At 43.0% G+C, this 27500-nt stretch overlaps 1 protein-coding gene across 6 annotated transcripts in view; it reads right to left on the bottom strand.

Annotated features, from left to right (window-relative positions):
• Positions 1-27500, bottom strand: part of LOC134455585 (piezo-type mechanosensitive ion channel component 2) — a 202110-nt gene that overhangs the window by 32001 nt on the left and 142609 nt on the right. For 3 of the 6 annotated variants that reach the window (XM_063206725.1, XM_063206726.1, XM_063206728.1), the window contains exons 13-29: positions 26676-26906; positions 25609-25729; positions 23227-23441; positions 22755-22903; positions 22200-22373; positions 20537-20796; positions 15887-16047; positions 13577-13753; positions 12361-12483; positions 11756-11956; positions 11212-11416; positions 10533-10634; positions 10195-10360; positions 2348-2591; positions 1877-1973; positions 1270-1435; positions 269-358 (exon numbers count right to left, since the gene is read on the bottom strand). In XM_063206725.1, coding sequence (XP_063062795.1) covers positions 269-358; positions 1270-1435; positions 1877-1973; positions 2348-2591; positions 10195-10360; positions 10533-10634; positions 11212-11416; positions 11756-11956; positions 12361-12483; positions 13577-13753; positions 15887-16047; positions 20537-20796; positions 22200-22373; positions 22755-22903; positions 23227-23441; positions 25609-25729; positions 26676-26906 — 2882 coding nt within the window. The remainder of the gene's footprint in view (positions 1-268; positions 359-1269; positions 1436-1876; positions 1974-2347; positions 2592-10194; positions 10361-10532; positions 10635-11211; positions 11417-11755; positions 11957-12360; positions 12484-13576; positions 13754-15886; positions 16048-20536; positions 20797-22199; positions 22374-22754; positions 22904-23226; positions 23442-25608; positions 25730-26675; positions 26907-27500) is intronic. The other 3 variants (XM_063206731.1, XM_063206730.1, XM_063206729.1) reach the window with 2 other exon arrangements.

The following is a 27500-nucleotide window of genomic DNA, read 5'->3' as shown; positions in this document are numbered from 1 at the left end:
CCGTATTACACCTCAAGAGTTCCTCTCCTGCTCATGTTTACACAGTATCAGTAAAAATATCATTGATTATTAGCTTTTTATTTGTTTATTAAACTTAATTTATTTCAACAATAAAAAGGAAGAAAGAAGGGGAAAAAAGAAAAGAGGAACCAACACAAAATAAACAAACAACACACAGTCCGGGTTAGTGTTTTATGAGGTAGGAATCCGGATACACCTGAACAGTTAAGAATAGAAAAAGAAAATTAAATGAAATGAAAGCTCTCACTGTCTCTTCAGAAGGTCCATGGACTTCTTCTCCTCCTCAATCCGGGCTTTGACCGCCTTCACGATAGTGGCCTGGAATAATTCCGCTCCCCTGCAAAACAGACGAGCCGAGTACCGTACATGACTCACAATTAAAACGTTTTAGCACGCCACGAGACCAGAGCACCACCAAGAAAATGTAGGTCAACTGGAACAACATGAGGTGCGGTGGTGGGAGTGGGAAGGTATTACTGTACGGGGGGTGGGGCTGGGGGTGGGGGTGTTACGGTGGTGGGGGTGTTACGGTGGTGGGGGTGTGAGGGTGGTGGGGCTGGGGGTGGGGGTATTACGGTGGTGGGGAATGTTCTGGCTCTTGGCAACCAATTCCACTTGAAATAAAAGCCATTAGGCAATTACTTGCTCAAACACGGCTGGGCGTGGACTACCGTAGGCGTAACATAGGAGCCCCAGTCATGGGCACGTCTCTAAGGGCACGTCTCCACTGCTCCATGCTGCCCCATTGAGCTCATCGGCCAATTATGGGGCCATTAGTTTACTTATCATGGGGTACTTAGTCAAATCGCCAGCCTAATAACTGACAGTATGAACAAATAAAGCGTTCTAGAGCAAAACATAACTAAATAAATAATATGGTGTCTATATATTGACCAAGCGTGAACACAATATTAACAGGGTTGTGCAGGTATTGGTCAACATATTTTTTTTGACTGATAGGGTAGGCTGTTGTGTACAGCTGCTTGTAAGTCCATGCCATATTTGTGAATTTGGACAAAAAAATATCTATTTTAGGACTTAGTATCCACTTTTACACAGTTACACACCTATACACAGTTACACCACTATTGTAAGCCAAGATGGGTTATATAACATTGATAGAGAAGCTATCTTAACAGTGGTCTCAAGGAAGTTCTTTTGCATTCCTTCGGACCCTGACAGTTGTTTGCATACTGTACATTTTAGGCAGCGTGAAATTTTACAGCCGCGTTGTCGGTGAGCTACTACCTGGACGCTAGCACTTGAGAGGAGCGTATGTCGGCCACCACGTGCAGGAAGTAGTAGCTCATGAAGACCCGTCGCTGTAGCAACAGGAAGGCAAAGCAGATGCTGTCCCAGATGATTCCCGCCTCGTCGCTTGGCAACTCGCACTGCTTGTTAGCCTGCTGCTCCGCTAATAGGAGGGAAAAGACAATAAAGGTTTGGTTTTAGTTTAGGAATGTCTCTGGGACTACCAACTAGTGAGGCAAAACTAGTTGCTGTTTTGTTATTTGGATACTGTAATGTGCTGTACTATATTGTATATCTGACACATTTGAAGCAGAAATGATTGGGCAACATTAATTACATTTTAGATAGATCATATTATTTTCTTACTATTTATTGGGCTTGATATATTGTTTGTTTGTGTATAGTGTGTAGTGTTCGTGCTATCCATGTGTCATAATTTCACAATTTCTGTTAAACTTTCCAAACAAATCCAGATGATGCAATCATACAGACATTATGGAGAACATCTGATTTTAGATGTGAAGGACGCTTATTCAAAAAAGGGAAATGGTCACAGCAGAACACAGAATACAAAATATGAAGATAATAAAGTCTGGACACTTACGCCGTGAGTAGCCTTTTATAGTGCAGGCCAAGCTGAACAACTGGATAAGCCAGCAGTGGTTGGCGACCAGGGCCTTTATATATCCACAGGCCGCGATCTAAATACAGAAAAAAAACAGTTTAGCGAGACACATGCAAAAACAACACAAGCTGATTCAACACTAAAATGGCCACGGAGCAATGCTCCATCTTTGTTGTTGACATTTCGCGGGAAAAGGTTTGGACAGTCTGGGACAATCAAAAGATTATAAAAACAGTAAGTTCATGTTTCAGCGTTAGCAAACAACACGTTTTACATTTGAACTAGCGGAACAGCACAGGATGGGGAGAGCGATTACATGTCATTGTATTTTCATTTTATTATTGATCTTAAACTCCGAGACACATATCTAGTGTGTGTGTTGGACATCCGAACACAGTGACCGCGATTTATATTCTTCGGCTCTCCTTCCAAGGGTCAGCGGTGGCTTACCGACAGGATGTTCTTCATGGTGATCACAAACACATTGTAGGCGATCAGGAAGTCCCAGTAGTGTAGGGTTGATTTGATTGGCTTGAGCAGCAGGTCTCCACCGAAGAGCAGGAAGTAGAAGCAGGCCACCAGGTAGCCCATGCAGAAGATGCTGATGCGGGTGGTGCCCGTGATGAAGATGATGGTCAACACGAACCAGAACAGGTAGCTGAACATGATCACCTTCAGCATGTCCAGGTACGACCTATAGGGGGGGAGAACAGTCAGGTAAGTCTCTGTAAAGATGCTGTGATGAACATCTTCTCATGACACATGCAGACTGACACATTGGGCAGTCATGGGTGAGCGGTTAGGGCGTCAGACTTGCATCCCAGAGGTTGCCGGTTCGACTCCCGACCCGCCAGGTTGGTGGGGGGAGTAATCAACCAGTGCTCTCCCCCATCCTCCTCCATGACTGAGGTACCCTGAGCATGGTACCGTCCCACCGCACTGCTCCCCATGGGGCGCCACTGAGGGCTGCCCCCTTGCACGGGTGAGGCATAAATGCCATTTCGTTGTGTGCAGTGTGCAGTGTTCACTTGAGTGCTGTGTCACAATGACAATGGGAGTTGGAGTTTCCCAATGGGCTTTCACTTTCACTTTTCACTTTCACAGACGCTCTACTGATGACTTAAATGGAAGCTGACACAATTTAGTTCAACAGTGATTCATGTAGCATGAATCTCCCGGCCCCTCCTCCTCATCATAGTTGTACTGTTGGCCAGTTAATACACTGTCAGGTTGAATGATTCAATTAACTACTCATGTGAGAGACAATAATATGAATCAGCTTCACACGTACAAGCTGCAGGGTGCACTGTGCACAGCCTCAAGAGTTTGCATAACGTGGTCAAAATGTGTACTGCCAGTGATTTAAGGTTCCATTTCTAGCCTCATGCTGACTTGAGATCTGCCTGCGGGTAGTCATACTGTACTTGGCCCTGACCTGAAAAGCCCTTCCTCGTTTTATATTCCTACACGGTTGGCCCGGCCGTGTCCTCACCCGCCAATGTCAACAGCGTTAAGTCAGCAAGCCTCTCCCTGCAAAGACGAATCGGAGACTCCACTCAGTCCCCCCCCCCCCCTTTAATGTGATCTCGAGTCACAGAGTTCAGCCGAGGCACAGTCAACACACTCGATGCCAGTCAAGCAAGAACGGCTAATTGTCTTGACTTGACGGAATATTACGTTACAAACTATGACAAACTGCTTCCAATACAATAGAGGCAGTTACAAGTTGGACAGGTCGATACGACTTCCCCGGGTTATCTGAGAGTTTTTGGGCCTCGAGGCGAGCACAAAACGCAACAGCTCAACAAATTCTTTCCTTGAGGGTAATGGGACAATTGATGTGATAACCCCACGCAGATGTCAAAACAATGGTGTAAAAAAATGACATTGTCAACTACAGGGAGCTTTGAGAGAGGCCCCTCACACGGAGAAATGTTGAAACTCTGTACAATGTTACACTACATTACATGTGTCCTCTTGTGCAAGATGGGGCTCAACTTGATATCTATTTCTTTCAAAAGGCACTTACCCTAGTTGCCTTCTAGGGAATTTAAGCCGAACATTCCACAATGTGCTGAGACTAATTTGATTGGATGGGTGTAAATTAAATGAATTTAGCTGATCGCTTCCACACAATTAACTTCAGAAAGCTGTTGAATTACTTTTGTCCCCATGCAGTACCCTTCATGGGGTAATATGTACAGAATGGGCCTGTATGGTTAAAGTACATGTTTCATGTCCAGATCAAAAAATCTGGCAAAGAATCTACAGGTACACGACCTAGTCAATCAAAACCTGGCCAGCTGCTCTCTTTCCGACCACAGTATCTCACTTGCTATAAGCCTCTTGGGTTATGGCATTGTTTTTTTTATTTATATGTTTATTGAAGGTATCGGTCAAATACAATGATAAAATTATACATTTGGGTTTTTAACTTTTCCTTAACAAATATACACAGTACAGAATCACAGATACTAAATTAGAAGCTAAATGGATTACAAAAAGGTAAATAATAATACACAATAAAAAGACATACAAACAAAACAAATCCTTGAAAACAAAAAACAAAACACAACAAAAAAACAAAAACAAAAACAAAAATTGGGCCTCACAACTGACAAATAAATACAAGATTAAAGCCAGAAAGAAAAAGGTAACAAAGGTAACGGCTGCCTACTGGTAACACACCCCTAAAAGTATAGCCTACACGTCGGAAGATGGGAACTGAATTGATTTCAAATGTTCAAGAAAAGGGTTCCACATTTTGTAGAATTTAGCCGTCGACCCATGTAGTGTAGCTCTTATCTTCTCTAATTTGGAAAAGGACAAAAGATCTCTCAGCCATTGATAAACTGTGGGAGGAGCAGAGGATTTCCACTTAAATAGGATCAATCTCCTTGCCAGGAGGGTGGCAAATGCTACAAAATCAGCCTTGTATTTAGGGATCATGAGAGCAAGGGGTAACACTCCAAATAGGACTGTTACTGGGGTAGGGTCACAGGGCACATTTAAAACAGTTGAGAGAATATTAAAGATTTCAGTCCAGAAATTGTGAAGACTTGGACAAGATAGAAACATGTGAATTAGGGAAGCTGGAGACTGTTGGCATCGATCACACTGGGGGTTTATATGGGGGAAAATCTTAGATAGTCTCTCTTTAGTCCAGTGGGTGCGATGAAGGATTTTAAATTGTATTAAACCATGTTTGGCACAGAAAGATGAGGAGTGCACACGGTGTAGGATTCTGTCCCATATATCCTCCTCCAACACCTCCCCAAGATCTTGTTCCCAAAGAGTCTTAATGGAAGAAAATGAATGATTGCATTCAGAGAAGATTTTGCTATACATATATGAAATGAAACCTTTCTCTCTGAAAACTGGTTGCAGAAATGTGTTTTTTTCATCTTCCGGCTTAGTGGGGAAGTTAGGGGTTTCAGCTTGAATAAAGCTGCGTATCTGCAAATATTGAAAAAAATTATTTCTACCCAAGGAGAATCGTTCGGTCAGCTGCTGAAACGAGGCAAAGGTTTCGTCTATGTAGAGGTCACTGAAAGAGGTGATACCTGCTTGCACCCATGCAGAGAATGCCTTGCCCATTAATGATGGTGGAAATGAATGGTTTTGATTGATAGGACCATGAAGTAGAGATGGAGTAATGTCAAAGTGAAGCTTAAACTGTTTCCAAATTTTGAGAGTAGTCCTCACAAGTATATTTTTTGTGTATCGCACAGTGGAACAGGTTCTAGGAGAATATAGGAGTGCTGGGAGGGAAGACGGTTTGCAGGAAGTAGCTTCCATATTGACCCAGGCGGCAGACTGTTCTACATTTGGAAGTTGTAGCCAGTAGTGAAATATACGTAGGTTGGCAGCCCAATAATAAAATTGGAAGTTTGGCAAAGCAAGGCCACCCAGAACTCTAGGTCTTTCTAAATAAAGTTTGCGGAGTCTTGAAGGCCGACCCTGCCATAGGAATTCAGATATCAAACTGTCTAATTTACGGAAGAAAGTTTTGGTTAGGTATACTGGCAAGCACTGAAAGAGGTAAGAGAATTTAGGTAGAATATTCATCTTAACCGAGTTAACGCGCCCAGCCATAGATAGGGGGAGTAAAGACCAGCGTTTAAGATCTTGTTTAGTCCTAGTTAGCAAAGGATCAAAGTTTGCTCCGAAGAGCCTTTCAAACTTATCTGTTACTTGAATACCTAGATATGTGAATTTATCAGAAACTACTTTAAATTGTATATTTGTTTGTGAAATAAAGGTACGTCCGGCTGTGTTCAAAGGAAAGATCTCGCTTTTGTCATAGTTGACCTTGTAGCCTGAAATAGCCCCAAAGGCACTAAGTGTGGAAAGTACGTTTGGCAGTGAAGAACTCAGATTAGAAAGGAAAAGAAGTAAGTCATCTGCATACAGAGCTACCCTTTGCTCAACTTCACCCCTGAGTATTCCAGAGATCTGTGGATGAAAACGTAAAGCTACAGAGAGAGGCTCAATAGCAATTGCGAAAAGTAAAGGAGATAATGGGCAGCCCTGCCTGGTACCACGTTGAAGATTGAAGTATTCTGAGTTAATATTGTTAGTTCTAACTGAGGCAGATGGGAGATGGTATAAGAGTTCAATCCAGGAGATGAATTTGTCACATAACCCAAACTTCTTCAGGGTGTAGAAAAGGTAATTTAACTCCACGCGGTCGAAGGCCTTCTCCGCGTCCAATGCAACAACGGCCTCCGAACCGCGTGAAGGAAGGGAGTATATTATGTTAAATAGACGTCTAATGTTGAAAAAAGAATGTCTATTTTTAATAAATCCTGTTTGGTCATGAGATATCAATGAAGGTAAAATGGAGTCTAAACGCATAGCCAACACCTTAGCTAATAGCTTAGCATCTACATTGATCAACGAAATTGGCCTATAGGAGCTGCAGAGGAGTGGGTCTTTGTTTTTTTTTAATATTAAGGAGATAGATGTTTGCCGTAGAGATGGTGGTAAGCAGGAGGAAGTAAATGATTCATTCAACATTTCAAGCAGAAGAGGGGTCAATAAACCAGAGAATTTTTTATAGAATTCTACGGGGAAGCCGTCTGGGCCTGGACATTTACCACTTTGCATTGCACGAATTGCACTGGAGATCTCATCCAATGTGATTGGCTGTTCTAAATCTGACGCTGAGGTTGCATCTAAGCTAGGTATAGGAAGGTTCTGAAAAAAGGAGTCTAATTCTGATATCCCGCCGTGTGCCTCAGAAGTGTATAAGTGACTGTAGTAATTTTTGAATTGGTCATTTATTTGTTGTGGATCAACTGTAGTCCCTGTTGGTGTATTTATCTTCAGAATTTGTCGAGCTGAGGTTTTGCTACGCAGTTGATGAGCTAGCAGTTTGCTGGCTTTATCACCTTGTTCATATAGAGTGTATCTACATTTAAAAAGGAGATCTTCAGCAACAGTGCTTGACAAGTTATTAAATTCGGATTGTAATACCAGTCTCTGTTTATACACATCAGGGGAGGGAGAAGAGGCATACGTTTGATCAAGTTGTGAAATTTGAGATAGAAGTTCTGCAATTCTTTTTTCTCTCTGTCTTTTCTCGTAGCTTGCATAAGAAATGATGATTCCCCTGGCAAATGCCTTAAATGTTTCCCATAGGATAGAGGGGGAAGTGTCTGCAGTTTTATTGACCTTGATAAACACATCTATATTGGTGGACATGAATTTCACAAACTTATCATCTGATAGTAGACGAGTGTTAAAGCGCCATGGTGGACGCGGCTTTGTATGACCTTTCCATTTAAGTTCCAGAGTAACAGGACTATGATCAGAGATAACTATGGGGTTATATGTACATGAGTGCAAAGCAGGAAGGAAGCGATTATCTAATAGAAAATAGTCTATACGTGTGAATGTGTGGTGCATATTTGAGAAAAAGGAATAAGCTCTACCAGTTGGGTTCAGGAACCGCCAGGCATCAGATACATGAAATTCTTTTAAAAAGGCTTTGATTAGTTTAGCTGACTTTGATTGAGGCTTGCTATTCATAGAGGAGCGGTCTAAAGGAGTCAGCCAACAATTAAGGTCGCCAGCTAAGATGAGGCGCTGAGACTGCATATCTTGCAACAGAGAAAAAAAGGATTTGAAAAAAAATTCGTCATCCCAATTAGGGGCATAGACATTTGCTAAAATCACTGGGTTGTTATAAAGTGTTCCTGTTACTATGACATATCTTCCATTTTTATCTATTTTGGTTTTTGACAAAGTAAATGGTACAGACTTGTGAATTAGAATTGCTGTTCCCCTTGCCTTACAGCTGAATTGCGAATGATACACCTGGCCAACCCATCGTTTCTGCAACAAAAAGTGTCTATCTGTTTTCAAGTGCGTTTCCTGTAGGAAAGCGATGTGGGTCCCAAGAGTTTGAAGATGATGAAGAACTTTGCTCCTCTTGACTGGTTCATTCAGTCCTTTTACATTCCAGCTTGTAAATTTGAGAGCATGTCCCCCATGTTGAAGAGTGGGATTTGGAATACTTTGGGGGTTCATATTATGTCAAGAATGGAGAATGGAAAGGCATGATACAGTAAGCGTAACATTATAATAAAGAATCTGGCGTTGAGGTTACACAAGTTAGAAGGCCCATACACATACAAAAAGTAAAAATAAAAAAAAACATAGTAAACATAGACACAGATACAAACCAAAGACTGCTGAAGCGTCAACCTGAACTTGACGCACGCACCTCTCCCTAAAGAACACATTAAACTCTTAATGGAACCTAACTTCCTTGCCCACTGGGCCAAGTACTAGGCTAAAGCCTAAATGTATTACAATAATAAAAAGCACAGTATTGTTTTCCCATTTCTTTTGTCTTCCTTTTTTACAGAAAAAATGAAAATAGTGACGGTTCACAAGCAAAAGCGTGCATGTCTGCATGCACTGTAAATAGCCAATGCTATTAAATGAGGGCTACTGGGTGAGTGAGAAAAAAAAAAACAGCTGAATGATATATATGTCAGATAAGTAGAATTATTATTTGGCATTCAACATAATGAGTAGCATAGCCCAAACATGCTGTTCAAAATTCCCTCTACTCCACTGTCCCACTCACTGTGGTCGTCACAAAGGCCATTGCTTTGTCAGGATTAGTAAATTTGTGAACCTCACCAGTTTCCAGTGTGATTTTTAGCTCCGCAGGGAAGAACACTCCGAATTTGATAGAAGGGTGCTCGTGTAGGATCTTCTTTACTGGGTTGAATGCCGCCCGTTTCCTTGCTACCTCAGCCGTGAAGTCAGGAAAGATGGACACTCTGTTACCGTCACGTTGTAGTGGTGGGGATGCCTCCGATGCGAGTCGAAGAATCTGGTCACGGACATCGAAGTAGTGTACTCTGAGTACAAACGCGCGCGGACGCGGCGTAACATTTCCAATCTTCCTCGGCTTTTCACGGGGAGTGCGATGTGCTCGGTCTAGCAAGGGCGGTTCCTCCAATCCCAGCATTTCTTGAAGAATCTGAGCGATGAATTGTGTAGGACGAGTACTCCCTTCGTCTCCCTCGGGTATCCCCAATATGCGGAGATTATGCCTCCTCTGCCTGCCCTCTAGGTCGTCGCATTTTTTCTTTAGTGCACACACTTCGGCGGATAACGCTTCGAGTTTTGACTCCAAGCTAGCAACTGTGTCGCTGTGAGTTGAGGCGAAAGTCTCCAGCTCTTGAATAGTGGAAGCATGGGTACCCACGGTGGCTTGCAAGCCCGACAATGAGTTTTGGAACTCCTCTTTGACGGCAGATATTTCGTTTCGGAGACTGTTGGATAAGAAGTCCACTTTAGAATCGATCTTGCCACATATGTCCTCTTTTAAAGCTTGTAGAGCCTCCGTGAATTTAGTTGCACTCAACATGTCTGACTCCATGCTAGCCACCTCACCAGCGTTAGCAGTCCCTTTAGTTGAGCTTTTAGGAGAATCTGGCTTGTTCTTGCGTGGTGGGTTCTTTGAATTAGGCATCACAATCGAAAGCTTACACTTAAAGATGACGGAATGGGAAAGTATAACACAAATATTAACCGTACTGTGCTTAATATGAAGATAAAAGTTGTACTTGGCAGGAGCTCACGGAAAACACGTCTACTCCATTACCTGCGCACTAGCGCCCCCCTTGGGTTATGATTTTGAAATGATTGCTCAATGAAAACATCTGTATTCCTCTGTAAATTCCTAAGTAACTAAAGGGAGGGTGTTCATGCTTGACGCCTGAAGCCGTTTGTATTACCAGCCCCATGAGAAACAGGTTCAGGTCCAGGTCTACCTGCAGTGGATGAAGTCTGGCACGGGGTTGTGCTGACTGAAGGACGCGGCGTCCAGGTCTTGGCAGATCTCCACGTTGTCCCCGGCGACGAGCCGCACGGCCGCCTCGTTCTCCTCCTCGAAAACGTGCCTCTGAAGCGAGACACCCAGCAGCAGCATGAAGTCATCTAAGAGATGAGAAGAGAAGAGAAGAGAGGAGAAGAGAAGAGAAGAGAAGAGAAGAGAAGAGAAGAGAAGAGCACAGAGGAGAACAGAGGAGAAGAGATCAGCACATCAAAATCATCCAGACTGTTTGATTTCAACAAGTGTGGTCCTTCACACTGCTCTTGAGCTACTCACAGAGAAGAAATAGTGGGTTGGGTCGAGTGTGGAAGTCGGGGAAGTAGAGCCACTTCACCACGTTGGAGTCCATACTAGAGGAGGGAGCTCTCCAGGGATAGTCTGCAATCATCACAAAACAACATACTGATTAGGCTTCGGATTAGGCACTTTCTGTTTCCAAAATTATAGACTATCAGCATTTCCCTACATTAAACTGATAAACTACAACAACTTTACAACAAATATCTTTAAATCATAAACATACCATGAAGTAACAAAAATATCAGGATAATTGTGCTATAATGACTATAGTTTGCCAATTCCTGCCTAAGCTGTGAGGTCTGTCATTTCTCATCCCAGAGAAGATGACTGTTCTTTGGACGGATAATGGGAAATTGTTGACTTACTTTTGTCCTTGACACCAATAATCCCTTCTCCCTAGCAGTTAACCCCTTGGCGCAGAGCCTCTGTTATAACCTTATCGTCACTAAAATGGTAATGACCAAGTCTTTATCGGTTACCTAAGACTCATTGAATTCTCTTAGCAGTGTTGTTTTATACCTTGTAGAATGGCAATAAAAGGCTTTGTATTGTATTGTATTGTATTGTATTGTGTATTGTATTGTATTGTATTGTATTGTATTGTACTGTTATGAAACAGAGTAGTAACAGAGTAGTAACAGAGGCTACGACCAACCTGAGCAGGCAGAGGGCGGGATGCCAATGCAGACCAGGTACTGGAAGGAGAGCATGCAGGCCAGGAAGCAGCAGTACTTGGGCCACACCTGGGCAATGGCCTTACGCCGCCGCTGGTACATCACCGCAATCAGGCCGAAGGCGTGTAGCATGGCATAGAAATCCATACGCTGGCCAATCACATTCACCGCCAGCAGGAAACACGTCTGATAGGATGAGAATGAGAGAGAGAGAGAGAGAGAGAGAGAGAGAGAGAGAGAGAGAGAGAGAGAGAGAGGAGATGAAAGAGAATTTGAGTGTGAAAAGAACACCTAATTCTTAAGTCTATGTTTTATTCGCCCATCTAGCTAACACCTAACTAAACACAACACTATGCACTAGGTTTATACAACCTTGTCAATGACTAAAAAAATCCACCACAATGGAAGGTGTCTTGTCATTTTACTGATGGTCTGTCTGGTGGCTTTCTTCCAAAGGATTTGTAAGTTCTGAAGCTAACACGCGCAACACAGTGTTATTCCAGTGTAAACAAGTGATGGGCATACCTCCAGGCCAAACTTGTAGAAGAAGTAGTTGATGAAGTACTTGGCGCAGTTGAGGATGCCATCGTCCAGGTGCTGGCGAGTGATGTCGTGGAAGATGGTTCTGGTGACGGGTGTGGTGAGGTTGTTACGCATGCGATAAAAGTCCTGGTGACGATAGACGGTCACTTCAAACGCCAGCAGGGCCAACATCAACAAGTTGTTCTGCAGAGGAAGAGAGACAATAAGAGTGAGAGAGAGACGGGCAAGATGAAAAATGTCTGTCTTGAAAATGAAAAGTTTGGATCCTGGTATGAACGTGGGTGGTTTGCAGGTAAGCAGCACTTAAGTTTTGAACGTAACTGATGTGGGAACGGGCGCCGGTAACGTTCTGCTCGGCCTGATAACACAAAGAGTGGGAGCCAAATAGAGGGCTCATTTGGACTTGAAATTGGGAATTGGAACATACATGTGTGTGTGTGTGTGTGTGTGTGTGTGTGTGTGTGTGTGTGTGTGTGTGTGTGTGTGTGTGTGTGTGTGTGTGTGTGTGTGTGTGTGTGTGTGTGTGTGTGTGTGTCTGTGTGTCTGTGTGTGTGTGTGTGTGCGTGCGTGCGTGTGTGTGCACTCACCCTGAGGTTCTCCAGCAGGGGGGAGAACTTCTTGAGGCCGACCCAGTTAGCAGGATCTATTGGCCCACTGTAGAGCAGGGAGCGGCTCATCTCACTAGTCTCCCTCTCCGAGTAGTTCTGGGGCTGCAGGTGGGGGGGAGAGAGAGAGAGAGAGAGAGAGAGAGAGAGAGAGAGAGAGAGAGAGAGAGAGAGAGAGAGAGAGAGAGAGAGAGAGAGAGAGAGAGAGAGAGAGAGAGAGAGAGAGAGAGAGAGACAGAGACAGAGAGAGACAGAGAGAGAGACACACACACACGCACAGACACACACACAGACACACACACAGACAGACACACAGACAGAGACAGATCAGAGACAGAGCCAAAATTTGTTTACATGGAAATGTGAGGAGAAAATGACAAATTGTGAATAGGAAGAGAAGTACAGTACATGTTGAAAAGGAAGGGAGAGGAGGAGAAAGAGAGGACAGAAGCATACCGAGAATAAACAAAAGATGAGGGATAAGCGGATGAAGTCATTCAGGATGTGTGAACAAGAAATAAACAGAGAGAGAGAGAGAGAGAGATACAGAGAGAGAGAGAGGGAGAGGGAGATACAGAGAGAGAGACAGAGAGACAGAGAGAGAGAGATAGAGAGAGAGAGATACAGAGAGAGAGAGAGAGAGAGAGAGAGAGAGAGAGAGAGAAAGAAAGAAAGAGAGAGAGAGAGAGAGAGAGAGAGAGAGAGAGAGAATCCAAAGGATTCCAAAGAACAGGCATCCTTGAAATAACAAACTATAGTCTATCAGGAAACACAGATGAGTCAGAGGGCAGCTCTGTTCCCGTTCCTCACTGCTAATTTTTTTTCCCTAGTACAGGGACGCCACAGATGGCCAAACTCGGCTTCTCATTGGTCAACCTTCACAACTTCCTGGGACAGGTTAGGGTTTAGACATGGGTTTTGGTCTGGGCACAATTTCGCATCAAATTCGCCAATACCTTGCTTATTTTGTGGCAAAAGTAAAGAATAAGAAACATTGCTTTCCTGATAGGTTAAGTTTAGGGAAGGTTTGGGTTTAGGCACATATCAAAAGTGGGGCGAGTGTCGGCGTGTTTGCGGCTTCAAGACTTTCCTGTAACACCCCCATCTCACGTGTTGCAGTCTTGCCGCTCTGGAAGTTCGACCAATCAGAGGACACCTCTGGCGTCACCCTACTAGGAAAAAAATATCGCTTCCTCACCATGGAGCAGTTTTTGGAGTAGGTGTGTGGCTGGATGGTGCTCAGCTGGTACAGCATCTTGCAGACAATGATGATACAGGTCCACACCGTGCACACGCTGGAGGCCAGTGGCCTGAACTGGCTGTAGGGCAGGGCGAAGGCCCAGCTCACCAGGAAGACGTAGTTGAACAGAGACACCTGCGGATTGGGCACAAAGACATGGGCGTCAAACATTTCAGGGACTGTAACCAAATACCCTGTATTGAAATATCTGTAAGCTGCTTTGGATAAAGTGTAAAGTAAGGTTTTCCCCATTACCAAAATTATCATCATTTTTCATGTGTCTCTACCCTTTCTGTGATAGGTCAGGGAAAATATTTTATCCTTTGCCTTTCCAAATCATCATCATCATCATCATCATCATCATCATCATCATCATCATCATCATCGTCATCGTCATCATCATTGTCCTTGTCATCATTATCATTTTCATATTTTCCACAATATAACCACCATCCTTTTTGTCAATATATTTTATCAACAAAGTAGAATTTCGCAAAATAATGATGATGATGATGATCATCATCATCATCATCATCATTATCATCATCATCATAAACTACGAAATCATTGTAATGACCTTTAACATCATCATCATCATCATCACTGTCATAATTACAGTGTATCTGCAATCCTGTCAGCATCATTACTATGCTTGCTCGGAGGTTATGGCCAGTTTTGTCTGAAGGCTTTGAAAAGGAATGACAACAGCATGTTGGCCTTGGCTCCTGTCTATGGTATTCCGCTGTGTTTTTATTCTCCGACACCAATATGCTATTCGTTACATGATATCCACTGAGGTTTTGGCAAACCACCAATCAATATTTGCTCAAGCCGCAGAAAATGATTAGCAGTCAAAACTCCTGAGGGCAAGTTGGCGGCTCGTGAAAACAAACTGGAATAACAAGTAAGAATGTTTAGGAAAAGTTTTTTTTATCGTTTTCCTTTGACAAAACAGGATATGTAGAGGTCATCCTGAATGTTTAGCAGCAGTGTGTTATCTTTGTAGTAGGATTGTCTTGTTTTATGGGCTGAGCTATACAACTGGCTTAGTACTATTTGACAGCTGATATCATGTGATCTTGTATATGACCCTGCATATGATCCGTACCAGGGCCGCTGACAGCTTGGGCTGGGCCTGGGGCAAAATCATCTGAAAGGCCTTCCTCCCACTCAATACATACAGTACAATGTGATGGGGTCCCAATTTTGGACCCCCCCCCTCATTGGGCCTGAGATAACTGACCCCTTTGCCTCCCCCTATCGGCTTCCCTGATCCTGACATCCAAATATCCTGGACCATCTCATCTCATCCCCAGCACCTCCATCTTGTAAGGCACTCTGTGACCCTGAAGTCTTAGCTCCTCATACTGCACCTCATTGGCAAATCTATGTACTGTATGTGTCCATATGCTAAAAGACATATTCATTTTCTATAATAGGATAAATGAAGTGTCTCTACTCTTCTATTCCGTACCTCTTCGAAAGACACTGAAAATTGCTGGATTTTATACATGGGAAAATAGCATATCTGTACAAGATATTTGAAGATTGCACTGAATCTTTTTTAAAATGTTTTTTACTCCTCCACTGTACGTCTTTGGTCAATAACGAGAGGGATGTCGATAAAGTATTGCTATTCTAGCACTCTACTCTACTATACCTCTTTGACGGAGACCTAAATGGTGTAGATAAATAAATAATCTCTCTCCTACCTCTTGGATACAGACACTGATGTATGTGGATAAATTAAGTATTTCTATTGTAGTACTGTACTACTGTACTGTACTACTGTACCTCTTTGATGGAGAACCAGATGACATATGGTAGGAGGAGACAGTTTTGGGAAGTGAAGTAATTTTATTTTAGCACTGTCATGTAGCTCTCATGTAGACCCAGATGATGTATAGGTAGATGATCTTGGGATAAATACAGGACCCCTACGCTCCTACCTCCTTGACAGCGACCCAGATGATGTATAGAAGGGGTCAATCTTAGATAAATAAAGAAGCACCTCTGCACTTTCTCTGCACATTTAGCGTTCTTGTACAGCATGTGCACACTGCATGTTGCTGGACATCATTTTAAATAAATAAACACTATCTACGCTTTCATTCTACCTCTTTGATGGAGATGATAATTACCACAATTGTTTTAAACAATCATTTTAATGGAAACTGTGGTGTCTGACAGCTTACAAGATTCAGAGATTCAAAAGTTCATTGTCATGGTCAAAAAAAGCAACAAAATTGTACTCCTCTTTGTACGTACCTCTTTGACGGACACCCAGATGATGTATGAGGAGACGATCTTGATGATGTGGAGCTCCAGCAGCCACCAGATGAGGAGCTGCAGCTGCTGCATGTAGTCCAGGAACTTTAGGAAGAGCACCGTCAGACGCTCCACCACCAGGTGCCATTTGTTACGCAGGTCTGCACACACACATACGCGAGCACACACACGTACACACACACATGCACGCACACACACACACCCACCCACACACACGCACACACACACACACACACAGACACACACACACACACACACACACACACGCACACACATGCACGGACATGTACACGCACACACACACACACACACACACACACACACACACACACACACACACACACACACACACACACACACACACACACACACACACACACACACACACACACACACACACACACACACACAACACCACTTAGTGACATGCACCCATTTAACCCAAGATACTATCCCTATAATGAAGAGCACAATCAGCACACAACCACAGCATATGCAGACAACTACAGCAAGACACCACTCACTGTACATGCACCCATTTGACCCAAGACACAATCCCTATTTCGGAATTATATTACGTGAAAGCCCATTGGGAAACTCCAACTCCCATTGTCATTGTGACACAGCACTCCACAGCACACAAGTGAACACTGCACACAACAAAATTGCATTTATGCCTCACCCGTGCAAGGGTGCAGCCCTCAGTGGCTCCCCATGGGGAGCAGTGCGGTGGGACGGTACCATGCTCAGGGTACCTCAGTCATGGAGGAGGATGGGGGAGAGCACTGGTTGATTACTCTCCCCACCAACCTGGCGGGTCGGGAGTCGAACCGGCAACCTCTGGGATGCAAGTCTGACACCCTAACCGCTCACCCATGACTGCCCACTAACACTGTTTGTTACTTACACGTAACAACCAGAGACTGTATACATAATTGGACTACAAATGTTCTGTGTACGTATGTGCAATGGATTTTTGGGGTCCAAGTTAGTGTATACGTGCATGTATATTACTTATTACGCAGGTCTGCACACAGACATAACCAGCAATCAGATAAGATGGCACCTTGGCCCCCTGGCCAGCGCTAAATGCAGGTGATGTATGTTTGGAGCCACACTCAGGTGACCCAAAACACTGCAGTCGGACAAACACAAAGACAAACAGTCTCTTCCATGGGTCCAGGTAACAAGACAGGGGTTTGTTTCTCAAAAGCGTAGTTGTTAACCTGTTAGCAACTTGGGTAGTTGGCAATGGGAAATGGCATAACAAACAACAAAGTAGCTAACACAGTTAGCAACTATGGTTTCGAGAAATGCACCCCAGCTCAGCTACATTACATGCACCAATTTAACTCAAGATAGAATTCCCATTATGAATGTATTACAGCTGAAATGGCAATGACCAAGTTGCTTATAATAAGCCAGCTGATAAAATTAAAATGTGTGCAAAAGTGTTAAAGTTTTAGAGGAGCCACACATTTATTGGTGCAACAAGCTTAATTTTATTACCTATTACGTATTCTAAATATTTGTACTATTAACTGTACCAGAAACAAATGTGATCACAACAAATGTGATCACATCAAATGATCTTTTCATTTTTTTGTATCGTGAATAATACATTATACGATCTTTTCACTTCAGTTGATATTCTGGGTTTGTCCTCAATAACCTTTCAAAAGCCAATGTGAATATTGCACTTTTGGTGTACTTGAGAATGTTATGTAAAACAAGACATGGTCAGCTTTTTTGAGAACATGGTGACATGCCATGTTCAACTGCTGTACCTCAAGATGATATTCAATGGCTCTGAGAACTTTATCCATTCTTTATCCATCTCATCCATTTTGTGATTATCCGGCTAAATCCTTGATTATCTCACTTTTTTGGTTCAGGTAATAACTTGTATTGTACTTTGTGTACATAGAGAGCAACACTTAATGTCATTTCCCTGACAGAGAAGTTCTTGTCTGTATTGTTAGTTTCCAGTGGTCTGTTTGATACAAAACTGCATAAATAACAAATGACAGGGTGCTTATGAGAGCTTTGAAGGGCCTTGCAGTTGAGTCGGGTCACGCCAGGGCAGCTTCTTTCCAAAATGCTAGTGGTCTCTACAACACATAGGAAAATGATTACCCTGAATATGATATGGTGGCCCTAATACCTCTGAGGTCTTTTCATGGCCACAGCTGGAATAAAACAAAACAGTTAAGAGACAGTCCTTCAGATTAAAGGATCAGCCAAGAAAATGCCTTGAAAACAATGACCCCATGCTAACGGTAGGTCCGCTAGGATAAATCACGCCATTGCCTCCTGACACTTTGTTGAGTCTCTGTTCTATCTAGATTTATGAAATCTTCGCATTTATGAGCAATCTCGGGCCGTTTCTTGCTAAAGGTAAGAGTTCACCATGTGTGTCAGCTCGTTCGATCGTTTGCGTCACACACACTAAAATGCCCCTCACACACTCCAGCTGTGTACGGCTGCTGTGCTCTGTTCCCAAAGTGGCTCGGCACCAAATGCAGCACGGGGAGTAATAATGGAGCATTCTAGAAACAAAAACATGTGGGGGTCGAAATGCGTCAGACGACGGAGAACAGCGATGTACAAGGGGGCAATGTGAGTCATAAAGGGGGGGACACACTCACTGAGTCACTTTGTGGGAGAATTGATGAAAATAATGAAACATTTGATTTTTACAACTGGGTCACAGTTAATCTGTCCAAGATTTTTCAAAGATTAAACTGAATGGCAAAAGATATGAACAAAACTCAACCAAAACAATGAAGAAGTATTTCCAAATGCAACCCCCCCTTAATTAATTATTTTTTTAAACTTTGTTTATCATGCTGGAAAGGCTTGCAAACACCCTGCAATGGCATTCCAAACAGCTGGCGGGTTTGAAAGAGCTTATGGCTGATTAAACACAATAGGAAGAGAGGGGGCCAAGCCACCGGCTGAACAAAAGAGAAAAATTACAGAGAGAGAGAGAGAGAGAGAGAGAGAGAGAGAGAGAGAGAGAGAGAGCTAGAGTGAGACAGACTGATGGAGAAAGAGAGACAGAGAAAGAGAGGCAGAGAGAAAATGAGTAAGTGACAGAGCCAATGGCACTCATCCCCGACCTGGCCTGCAATGGCGTGTTTACTCCCCAAACATGTCTAGACACTTTTTTATATTCCCAGCTATTTACTCGTCTCTCTTTGCCTCCTTCCTGTTCTGCCCTGCTTAAACACTTCTTCAGAGAACATTGTTGCTCTATTGAAAGCCCTCCCTGTACGCGGATTCATGGAGTGTGCTTTTTGTCAGCGTGTGCTCTTTCTCTGAGAGTACACTTTTTTCTCAGAGTGGTTCTGCTACTATACAGTACATTCACAGTGTATTAAACTCTCAGCAGGGCCTTCCTCTTTGAATGGCTCCCATTCCTCACTCTTGCAGCTCCATTTAAGCTACATCATTTTATTACAAGAGAGAGCAAAGAGAGAACGGGAGAAGCTCAGTTTACGCTGGTACCGATTCCTATTTTGGAGATAGCTCCAACTCGGGCCTTTCAGTGAACGTTTGGAAGGCTTTCTTGTTTTGCAGAATGAATAAAAGAGCAACAACTTGGCTTTGTTTCTACGTTTGTGAGCCCTTCCAAACCAGTAGTGGGACATGAAACTATATATGCTCTTTTAAGACGATACAGTCTGTTTCAAATGTCTGATCATAAAGGACAACAATAAACACTGCAATATACTTATATGATATTTTAATATTTTGCTCAATGCCTACACTTCAATGTAGATTGTTTAAAGTTTTTGAGGTAAATCCACTGCTTCTGACGGTGTTACGCTAGACATGTAGAGTTCAGATGCAAAACCCCCTAAGTGCCACTTCAGAAAATAATATTAATTCATTTTTATTTAATACAAAGCTATCAAAATTGCATATTTTTTATTTTATTTATGTAATATAACTATTTATATGTATTATCAAGTACATGAATGTAAACCAAACTAACAACGGGATTCTCTAAAAATATAGAAGTGCAGGTCTTCAGAAATGGAGTTAGGGGTTTTTGCATCTGAACTCTTCACATGTAGAGTGAAGACTTGGCTAAATATGTTAGTGTAATTTTCAAGGGCACGGGAATATAAGTGATTATTAAAAACTGTTTGTCTTTTGTGGCACAGTTATTGCCTCGACATTCCAGACAATTCAAAGTGTTTTTCCAGATCCAAACCAAAAACAGTCCTTGTGATATGGAAATCCTGTCATGAATATGAACAAATGAGAGAATAGGATATAGAAATAGTATCGTTAGAACATAAGAGCCCTAGGCTTGCTCCAGAAAAAAAGCACAATAATAATAATAATAATAACAATACTTTTGTTTTATATAGCGCCTTTCAAAACACCCAAGGTCGCTTAACAAGGTATCGTGTAGGAAAGTGTGCGTGTGTGTGCGCGAGTCAGTGCATGAGTGCATGTGTGAGTGCATGTAAGTGAATGTGCTTGTGGAACTAGCAGCCATAAGCCTCCATAAGCCATAACCCATGCTATGGGTTGCTATCTAGTCAAGCAAAATATTTTGATACACCGCCAGCTGTGCAACACCTTGTCATAGAGAAATCTTGTCGTCTCTTTTACCTTGTACTAGTGCTTTACCTGAGCCATAATCCAGGGGTGGCTCCTCCTTCTGACACGAGATGCCATCTGCTTTACTTGGTATACATGGAGCATCTTCCACCGGCCTCTTCTTCAGCACCTCCTCCTCTTCCTCCTCCTCCTCCTCCTCTTCCTCCTCCTTCAGATCCACCTTCTCTCCAGCCTCCTTGTCTTCGGTGGTGGAGTTGAAGGTGGGCTTGATCATGGAGATGTCCGCCAGACTGCCATCCAGGTGCACCAGCCTACAGATTTCAATGAGGATATGATTGACGTCAGTGCCCGCTAATATGTGAAAAGGTTGGTATCCAAATTGTGTCCTCTTGTACTTTTTTTTTCTAGCATTTTTTGGGGGGGCTTTTTGGCCTTTATTATTATAGAACAGTATGAGAGTAGACCGGAAATGACTGGGAGAGAGACGGGGCAGGGTCGGGAAATGACCCCGTGGGCAATTTAAGCCCAAATGTGGGGGGCCACAGCGCCCCCAGACATGCTCGTCATTCTACGTTATATAGTAATTGTTTGGCATGGAAATGTCTATGACAATGAAACTTGGCTTTACTTGACGCCAGTGTCATATGTATGACATTACAGTGTCATAATAGCATCAAAAGAGTACCATGACACTCATGGACGAGTCATTCACATGACGTCAATGTAATAAAAGCTTTATATTCATGAAAAGTGGACATTGTTAGGGCTGCCTTTACCATAACCGAATGTTACTTAATGTCACAGTCATAAAATGTTTAGGACTTGATCCTGCCTCCCTCACAGCATGTGTCCCGGAAACAAAATAGTTTTAGACTCCATGCAAAACTGCTGACTGTGTGGTTGAATCTGAGTTTTTGGGAGTGGCAACCTACAAGCCATATACCAATTTGTCACAGCATGAAATATGAATGAACAGAGAGCCCCTATATCATGGTCCTTGTCAAACCACCAAATGAAAGCTGTAACCTTGGGGTCATGCTGTGGATAAGTCATCCATGCAGAGGAGCAAATCATGGCTACTGTATGCCTCAGACATTAGACAAATTGAAAGACTGAACAATATGTGGGCATTGAACACATTATTTAGATATAAATGACTAAACTTTCAAACTCAGTGCAATACTTTTCCAGTTGATATCACCGATTATTTATGGCCTTGAGGTGAAAATGAAAAAAGTATCAATAACAATAAAAACAAAATAAATCAATCAATAAATACATAAAAACAAAAAGGATGAAAACAAACGAAAAACAACTATCCAAATGCAAAAAAGAAAAACAGAAACTCTGCTTTGTGCAACCATACACACTGTAGTGTATAGACTTCTTCTGCGGTTTTTGACATAGTAGATGTATTTTGTGGTCAGGGCTGCTGACAGCTTTGGCTGCGCCCAGGACAAAGTCCTCTGAAAGGGCCCCCCACCCAATACATTCAATGTAATGAGGGCCCAATCATGGGCCCCCCATCTCCATGGGCCCAGGACAGCTGACCCCTTTGTGCCCCCCCCTTGTCGGCTTCCCTGTTTGTAGTAACAGAGGTGAGGGTTGTGTAACGACAGCTAATACCACTATTGTATGGATTATTTTTTTTATTTTTACTGTATTACTTAATAAACATATTCATTTCTTGTACATCAATAACCGTACTACTGACCTGGTGATGGTACTCTTCTGCTTGTCGGCTACGGACTTGATGTCTGTGAGCTGCAGGAAGCGCTGGTGGAAGTAGTGCAGGTGGAGGATGCAGACCAGTAGGAAGGAGGTGGGGATGAAGATACGCGTGAAGAGGGCCGGCACCGAGAACTTCTCTAGACCCAGGTCCTCAAGGCTACACAAACGCACACGCACACACACATGCACATACGCACACATACGCACACACACGCACACACACACATATACAAGCACACACACACACACACACACACACACACACACACACACACACACACACACACACACACACACACACACACACACACACACACACACACACACACACACACACACGCATGCACACACACACTCATGCACCCACACACACACACACCAAAGTAAATGATTAGAACACACACAAATACCATAGTCTAGTATTAGCAACAGTAGACCTAGGGTTTATGCTTTACACAAAAATCTTTAAAAATGTAGGATCTCACTCACTCACGCACGCACGCACGCACGCGCACACACACACTACACACAGACTTACTCCTGGGTGTCCATGCCTGTCATGTTGGACCATATGTGTATGGAGGAGTCGAACTGGAAGGTGTAGACCAGGACGAGCACCAGCATGGTGTAGACCACCACAGACATCCAGAAGTACTTCAGCATCCTCCTCCAGTGCTCATAGTGGACCTACACAACAACACACGCACATGCACACGCACGCACGCAGGCACGTATATATACATTATGGAAAAACAATTATGCTATTTGTGTAGCGCCAGGATTGTGTGCGTGATTGTGTACGTCATGAGAAGGACATTGTATATGCAACTGTTACTGCGTCATATAAAATAATGAAGCAGAAAACTGCACAACACACAAATGCATTATTATATTATATTATATTATATTATATTATATTATATTATATTATATTATATTATATTATATTATATTATATTATATTATATTATATTATATTATATTATATCTGTTTGAAGAGTGTTTGGTACCTGGTAGAGGGCCACGCAGAAGAGGAACATCATCATGTAGATGATCTTGTACATGACGATGCGTCCCTCGAAGCTGACGAAGAAGAACATGCCGGCGCAGATGTAGATCCAGTACTTGTTGAGCATGCGCATCACCGTGCTGCCCAGCACATCCATCATCTCCCTCTGCTCCTCCACCGCCGCCTCCTCCTCTTCCTCCTCCTCAAACTTCTTATCTGGAAAGGTAATGATACGCAGGGCAGGTAAGGTCAGGTGCTGATGAAAGACTTATGCCGAAACATCTGTCTGTGTGTTAGGTCAACCCACTGAATAAAACAACAAGAGCTGCAGTTGAGAGTGCTGCTTTTCTACAACATTGTGCACAGGGCAACTTTTGGAGCAATGTTGCTGGCAACAACGTGAGTGGCTACTAATTTTTTCATTTGTTTGTTGTTGTTTTTTTTAAAGAAGATGATTCAAGTAATGTTACTGCAAAACCGTAAAAAAACTGTAAAACTGTAACTGTAACTGTTCACTGTAAAACAACATCTTATTGCATTCTTGCACAATGAGATTGCTTAAGAAGTGGACAATGCCAACCGGCCTTACTCTTTGGCATGGCAAGTCCCAGTTTAGTACCCCAGAACTTCCTGAAAGTCCTGACGGGGCACCTCTACGACCCTTTGCTCCCCGCCCCAATCTCATTGATGGACCGTAGTCGGAAAAAACATCTCATAGACAGGTAGTTGTCAGAGGTGGTAGACCTACATGTTTTTTAAAAGCTAGAGGTGGTCTTTTAAAAGCTTCTGTATGCTACTGAATAGGATTCATAGACTGAGTTGTGGAAAGGTTACAAGGTGCAAATTGAAGCCTCCCAGGCTTCCACCGATATGAATTTAAGGGAGTTGTTGAGTGTGTTTATAATATTTGTTGCTTTATTGCGTAGGAGATTTTTTTTTGCCCCTCAGCCTCCTTCTGATTTACAGACACAGCAATTCTCTCAAGATAGGCTACAGTTCACTTGGGGTTGTAAATTACTGCAAACTTTGCTTTGTATTCAGGCCCTTCGATTCTTCTTGCGCGATGGTCCAAAACATAGCTTGCGCATTGACAGCAGGAGGGAGTGGTGTGTATTGTGTATCAGCAGGATTTTATATGCTTCTCTAGGGCTTCTAGAGGGAGTGAACGAGAGAGTGCAAAAAAGTTTGAGGTCCAAATGTCAACAGCTTGTTTCCAGGCCTCCCACGATGGTGTGATTTGGAGGGAAGTAAAAGTCTTTTACCATCACTAAGTTTGGTCTGGTTTTAGTTAATCAATGAAAGTGTTTTTTATTTTAATTGGGACTGTAGAGTGATGATCAAATAAATGCTAATCGGTTGAAAGGGGTGCATGGTGACACAGAGAGAGATAACACACACAGCTTGTTCCACAATAACAAAAACAAAAACCATGTTCTATTGCCCTAAACAAAGACTTGACACATGAAACAACAAGGAAAATATCACCCCACTGCTTGCTGCAGCTTTCCTAAACCATTCCCTTTGTTGTCAGAGCAGGCCAGCTCATTTCCAAGTTGATTTTGAAGCGGAATATATGAAAGGGGTGTAACAGACTATAGAAACACACAGGCGTATTTACAGACATCAAACACACGCAGGCTGCAGATCAAACAGGCCTCATGCAGGGAATCCAACCATGAGGGCCTTGGCAAATCAAAAACACCAGGATATGATACGCTGGTCACATATGAATGGCAAACACACAGAATTATAAACACTGCACATCCACATGCAGTGCAGTACAGTACAGTACAGTACACAGCAGTGTAGTTTCAGATGATGAATAAAATATGTCTTCTTGTTTTTATGCTATTCGGATAGTGTCTTTATACTGTATTGTTTTAACATTGTATACAGTACAGCATTGCATGTAAGGCACACAGGTGGCTGGAAGCTCAAGCAGTCTTGGATATCGGGGATCAGTTCATGCAGAGAGAAGAGTTCATCCAGGCACTCCAAATTAAGGTGTCCAAACGGGAAGTTACATTAAAAAGCCTTTAATGGTACTGGGCTGGGGTTACATTAAAAAGCCGACATGTTTCGACCTCACCAGGTCTTCATCAGGGCTAGGTTCCGAACTTGGAGTGCCTGGATGAACTCTTCTCTCTGCACAGCATTACATGTGTTGGTGCATGTTTGTGATTGTGAATGTGTGTGTGTGAGAGAGAGAGAGAGAGAGAGAGAGAGAGAGAGAGAGAGAGAGAGAGAGAGAGAGAGAGAGAGAGAGAGAAAGAGCGCAATTAAAAAAAAAATCTGACCATCTGACCATCTACTCTGACGTCTGAGAAAGAGAGAGAGAGAGAGAGAGAGAGAGAGAGAGAGAGAGTGAGAGAGCAATTCTAACCTTTTTTCTGACCATCGACTCTGACGTCTGAGAGTGATGTCGATGTGTCTTCTCTCTGTCTGTCTTTGCGTTCCATCAGTGCCTGTCTCAGCAGCAGCCAGAACGACAGGAGACACAATATCTAGGAGCACAAACACACAACACAACACCACAAACAACGTGTTAGACAGACAGACGCTAAGTGAGTGAAGTTGACCTCCTTCTAGCTTTAGCGCTCAGACTACCAGGAGCTGCGCAACAGTGGCAACTCTACGTTGTAAATATTCAGAATACAAGTCGTAAAGGTGAGATGTGCTTTTAATCATATTGTACATGTCTATATAGGTAATAAAAAGGCCTTCTACATTGTACATGGGTATTTACATTACACATAGGAGACGCGTTAATTCAAAGTGACTTCCAAAGGAGGACATAAACAATTCCAAACAACTGGAAGAGTACAGGGTAAGCAATGCATAAAAAGTTAGTGCAGCTAGTCAGTCAAATCCTCAGTAGCTTCATGAAGACGGAGAACAAGAAGTACACTCTTGGAGTCAGCTGGTAGCTCGTCAAAGGTGTATGTATAGTACAATACAGTATGTGTATAATATATAGTATGTATGTGTATGTACTGTATGTAACTGTATGTATGGTATGTAAATGGACTGTGTTTATAGTGCCTTTCCACTCTTCCGAGCACTCAATGCGCTTTACATTGTATGCCTCACATTCACCCATTTACACACTGGTGGCAGTGGCTGCCACGCAGTGGGTACCACCCTGCCACCAGGAGCAACTTGGGGTTAAGTGTCTTGCTCAAGGGCACATCGATGGGGTCAGGCAGGGCGGGGCTTGAACCTGCCACCTTCGGGTTGCAAAGCTGCTCCTCTACCACCTGAGCCACCAATGCCCCCACTGGTATGTACTGTATGTAAATTCTATTCTATTCTATTCTATTCTATTCTATTCTATTCTATTATATTATATTATATTCTATTCTATTGTGTCTCTTGAAGCTCCCAGCTCAATTTTTGGAAATCAAAATAATATTGTTTTTCATTATCAAAATAACAGTGTGTCTGTGTTACCTTGGAGCCCAGTTCTCTGAAGGGCACCTCCTTCTTGAGGAAGAGTCCCGGTACGGGCCCCAGCTCCTCAAAGCTCCAGATGTACTGCAGCACGATCAGCAGGTTCCCGTAGAACACCATGAAGGGGGACGTGATCATGGCGTACTTCCTCCGGTCCCGCACCATCCACAGCGTACACGACCAGATGAGGAAGACGAACGTCAGCCAGCTCACATACGTGATGCTCCATGCCTGGAGAAACATGGAAGCAAATGATGTTGGCAATGAGAGAATGAAATGCTTGTGTTTTGATGTTCTCAGTGTAGTTGCCTGAAGAAGCATGGAAGCAAATGAGGGATTACAGTCATAGCACACAGTATGCATGACAACATGAGGAAATGGAATGTCAGCCAGCTCAAATAGATGATGCTCCATACCTGGACAAACATGGAAGAAAAGGGGGAATTACGGCTAGTATTACGGCCAATATGGCTAGTAGATGTTAATCTTACTAGCCAAAGACACACTCTGTAATGGGTCAAAGTGGCTAGTCAAAGTTTTCTTTTTCTACCATGCACGCTGAATTTTCACCAGCATTTGGCTGGTTGGTGGGTGTTAATTTATAACCCTGGTTGCCATAGTACAGTACAAACAGTGTCCACAGCGCCCATAACCAAATGGAGAGCACAACATATTCTGGAAAGAACATACTGTAGGCCTGGACATCAATGTTGTTGTCCTTACCGCATAGCTACATGACTAAACACAATGGTCGGTCAGCTGACATACATAGGTGGTGCTACACGCCTGGACAACCAGAAGAGCAAATGTTGGTGTTGCTTCACT

The sequence above is a fragment of the Engraulis encrasicolus genome, chromosome 9, assembly GCF_034702125.1.
Source record: "Engraulis encrasicolus isolate BLACKSEA-1 chromosome 9, IST_EnEncr_1.0, whole genome shotgun sequence".
Lineage (NCBI taxonomy): Eukaryota > Metazoa > Chordata > Actinopteri > Clupeiformes > Engraulidae > Engraulis > Engraulis encrasicolus.
This window is presented reverse-complemented; position numbering and strand designations above follow the sequence as displayed.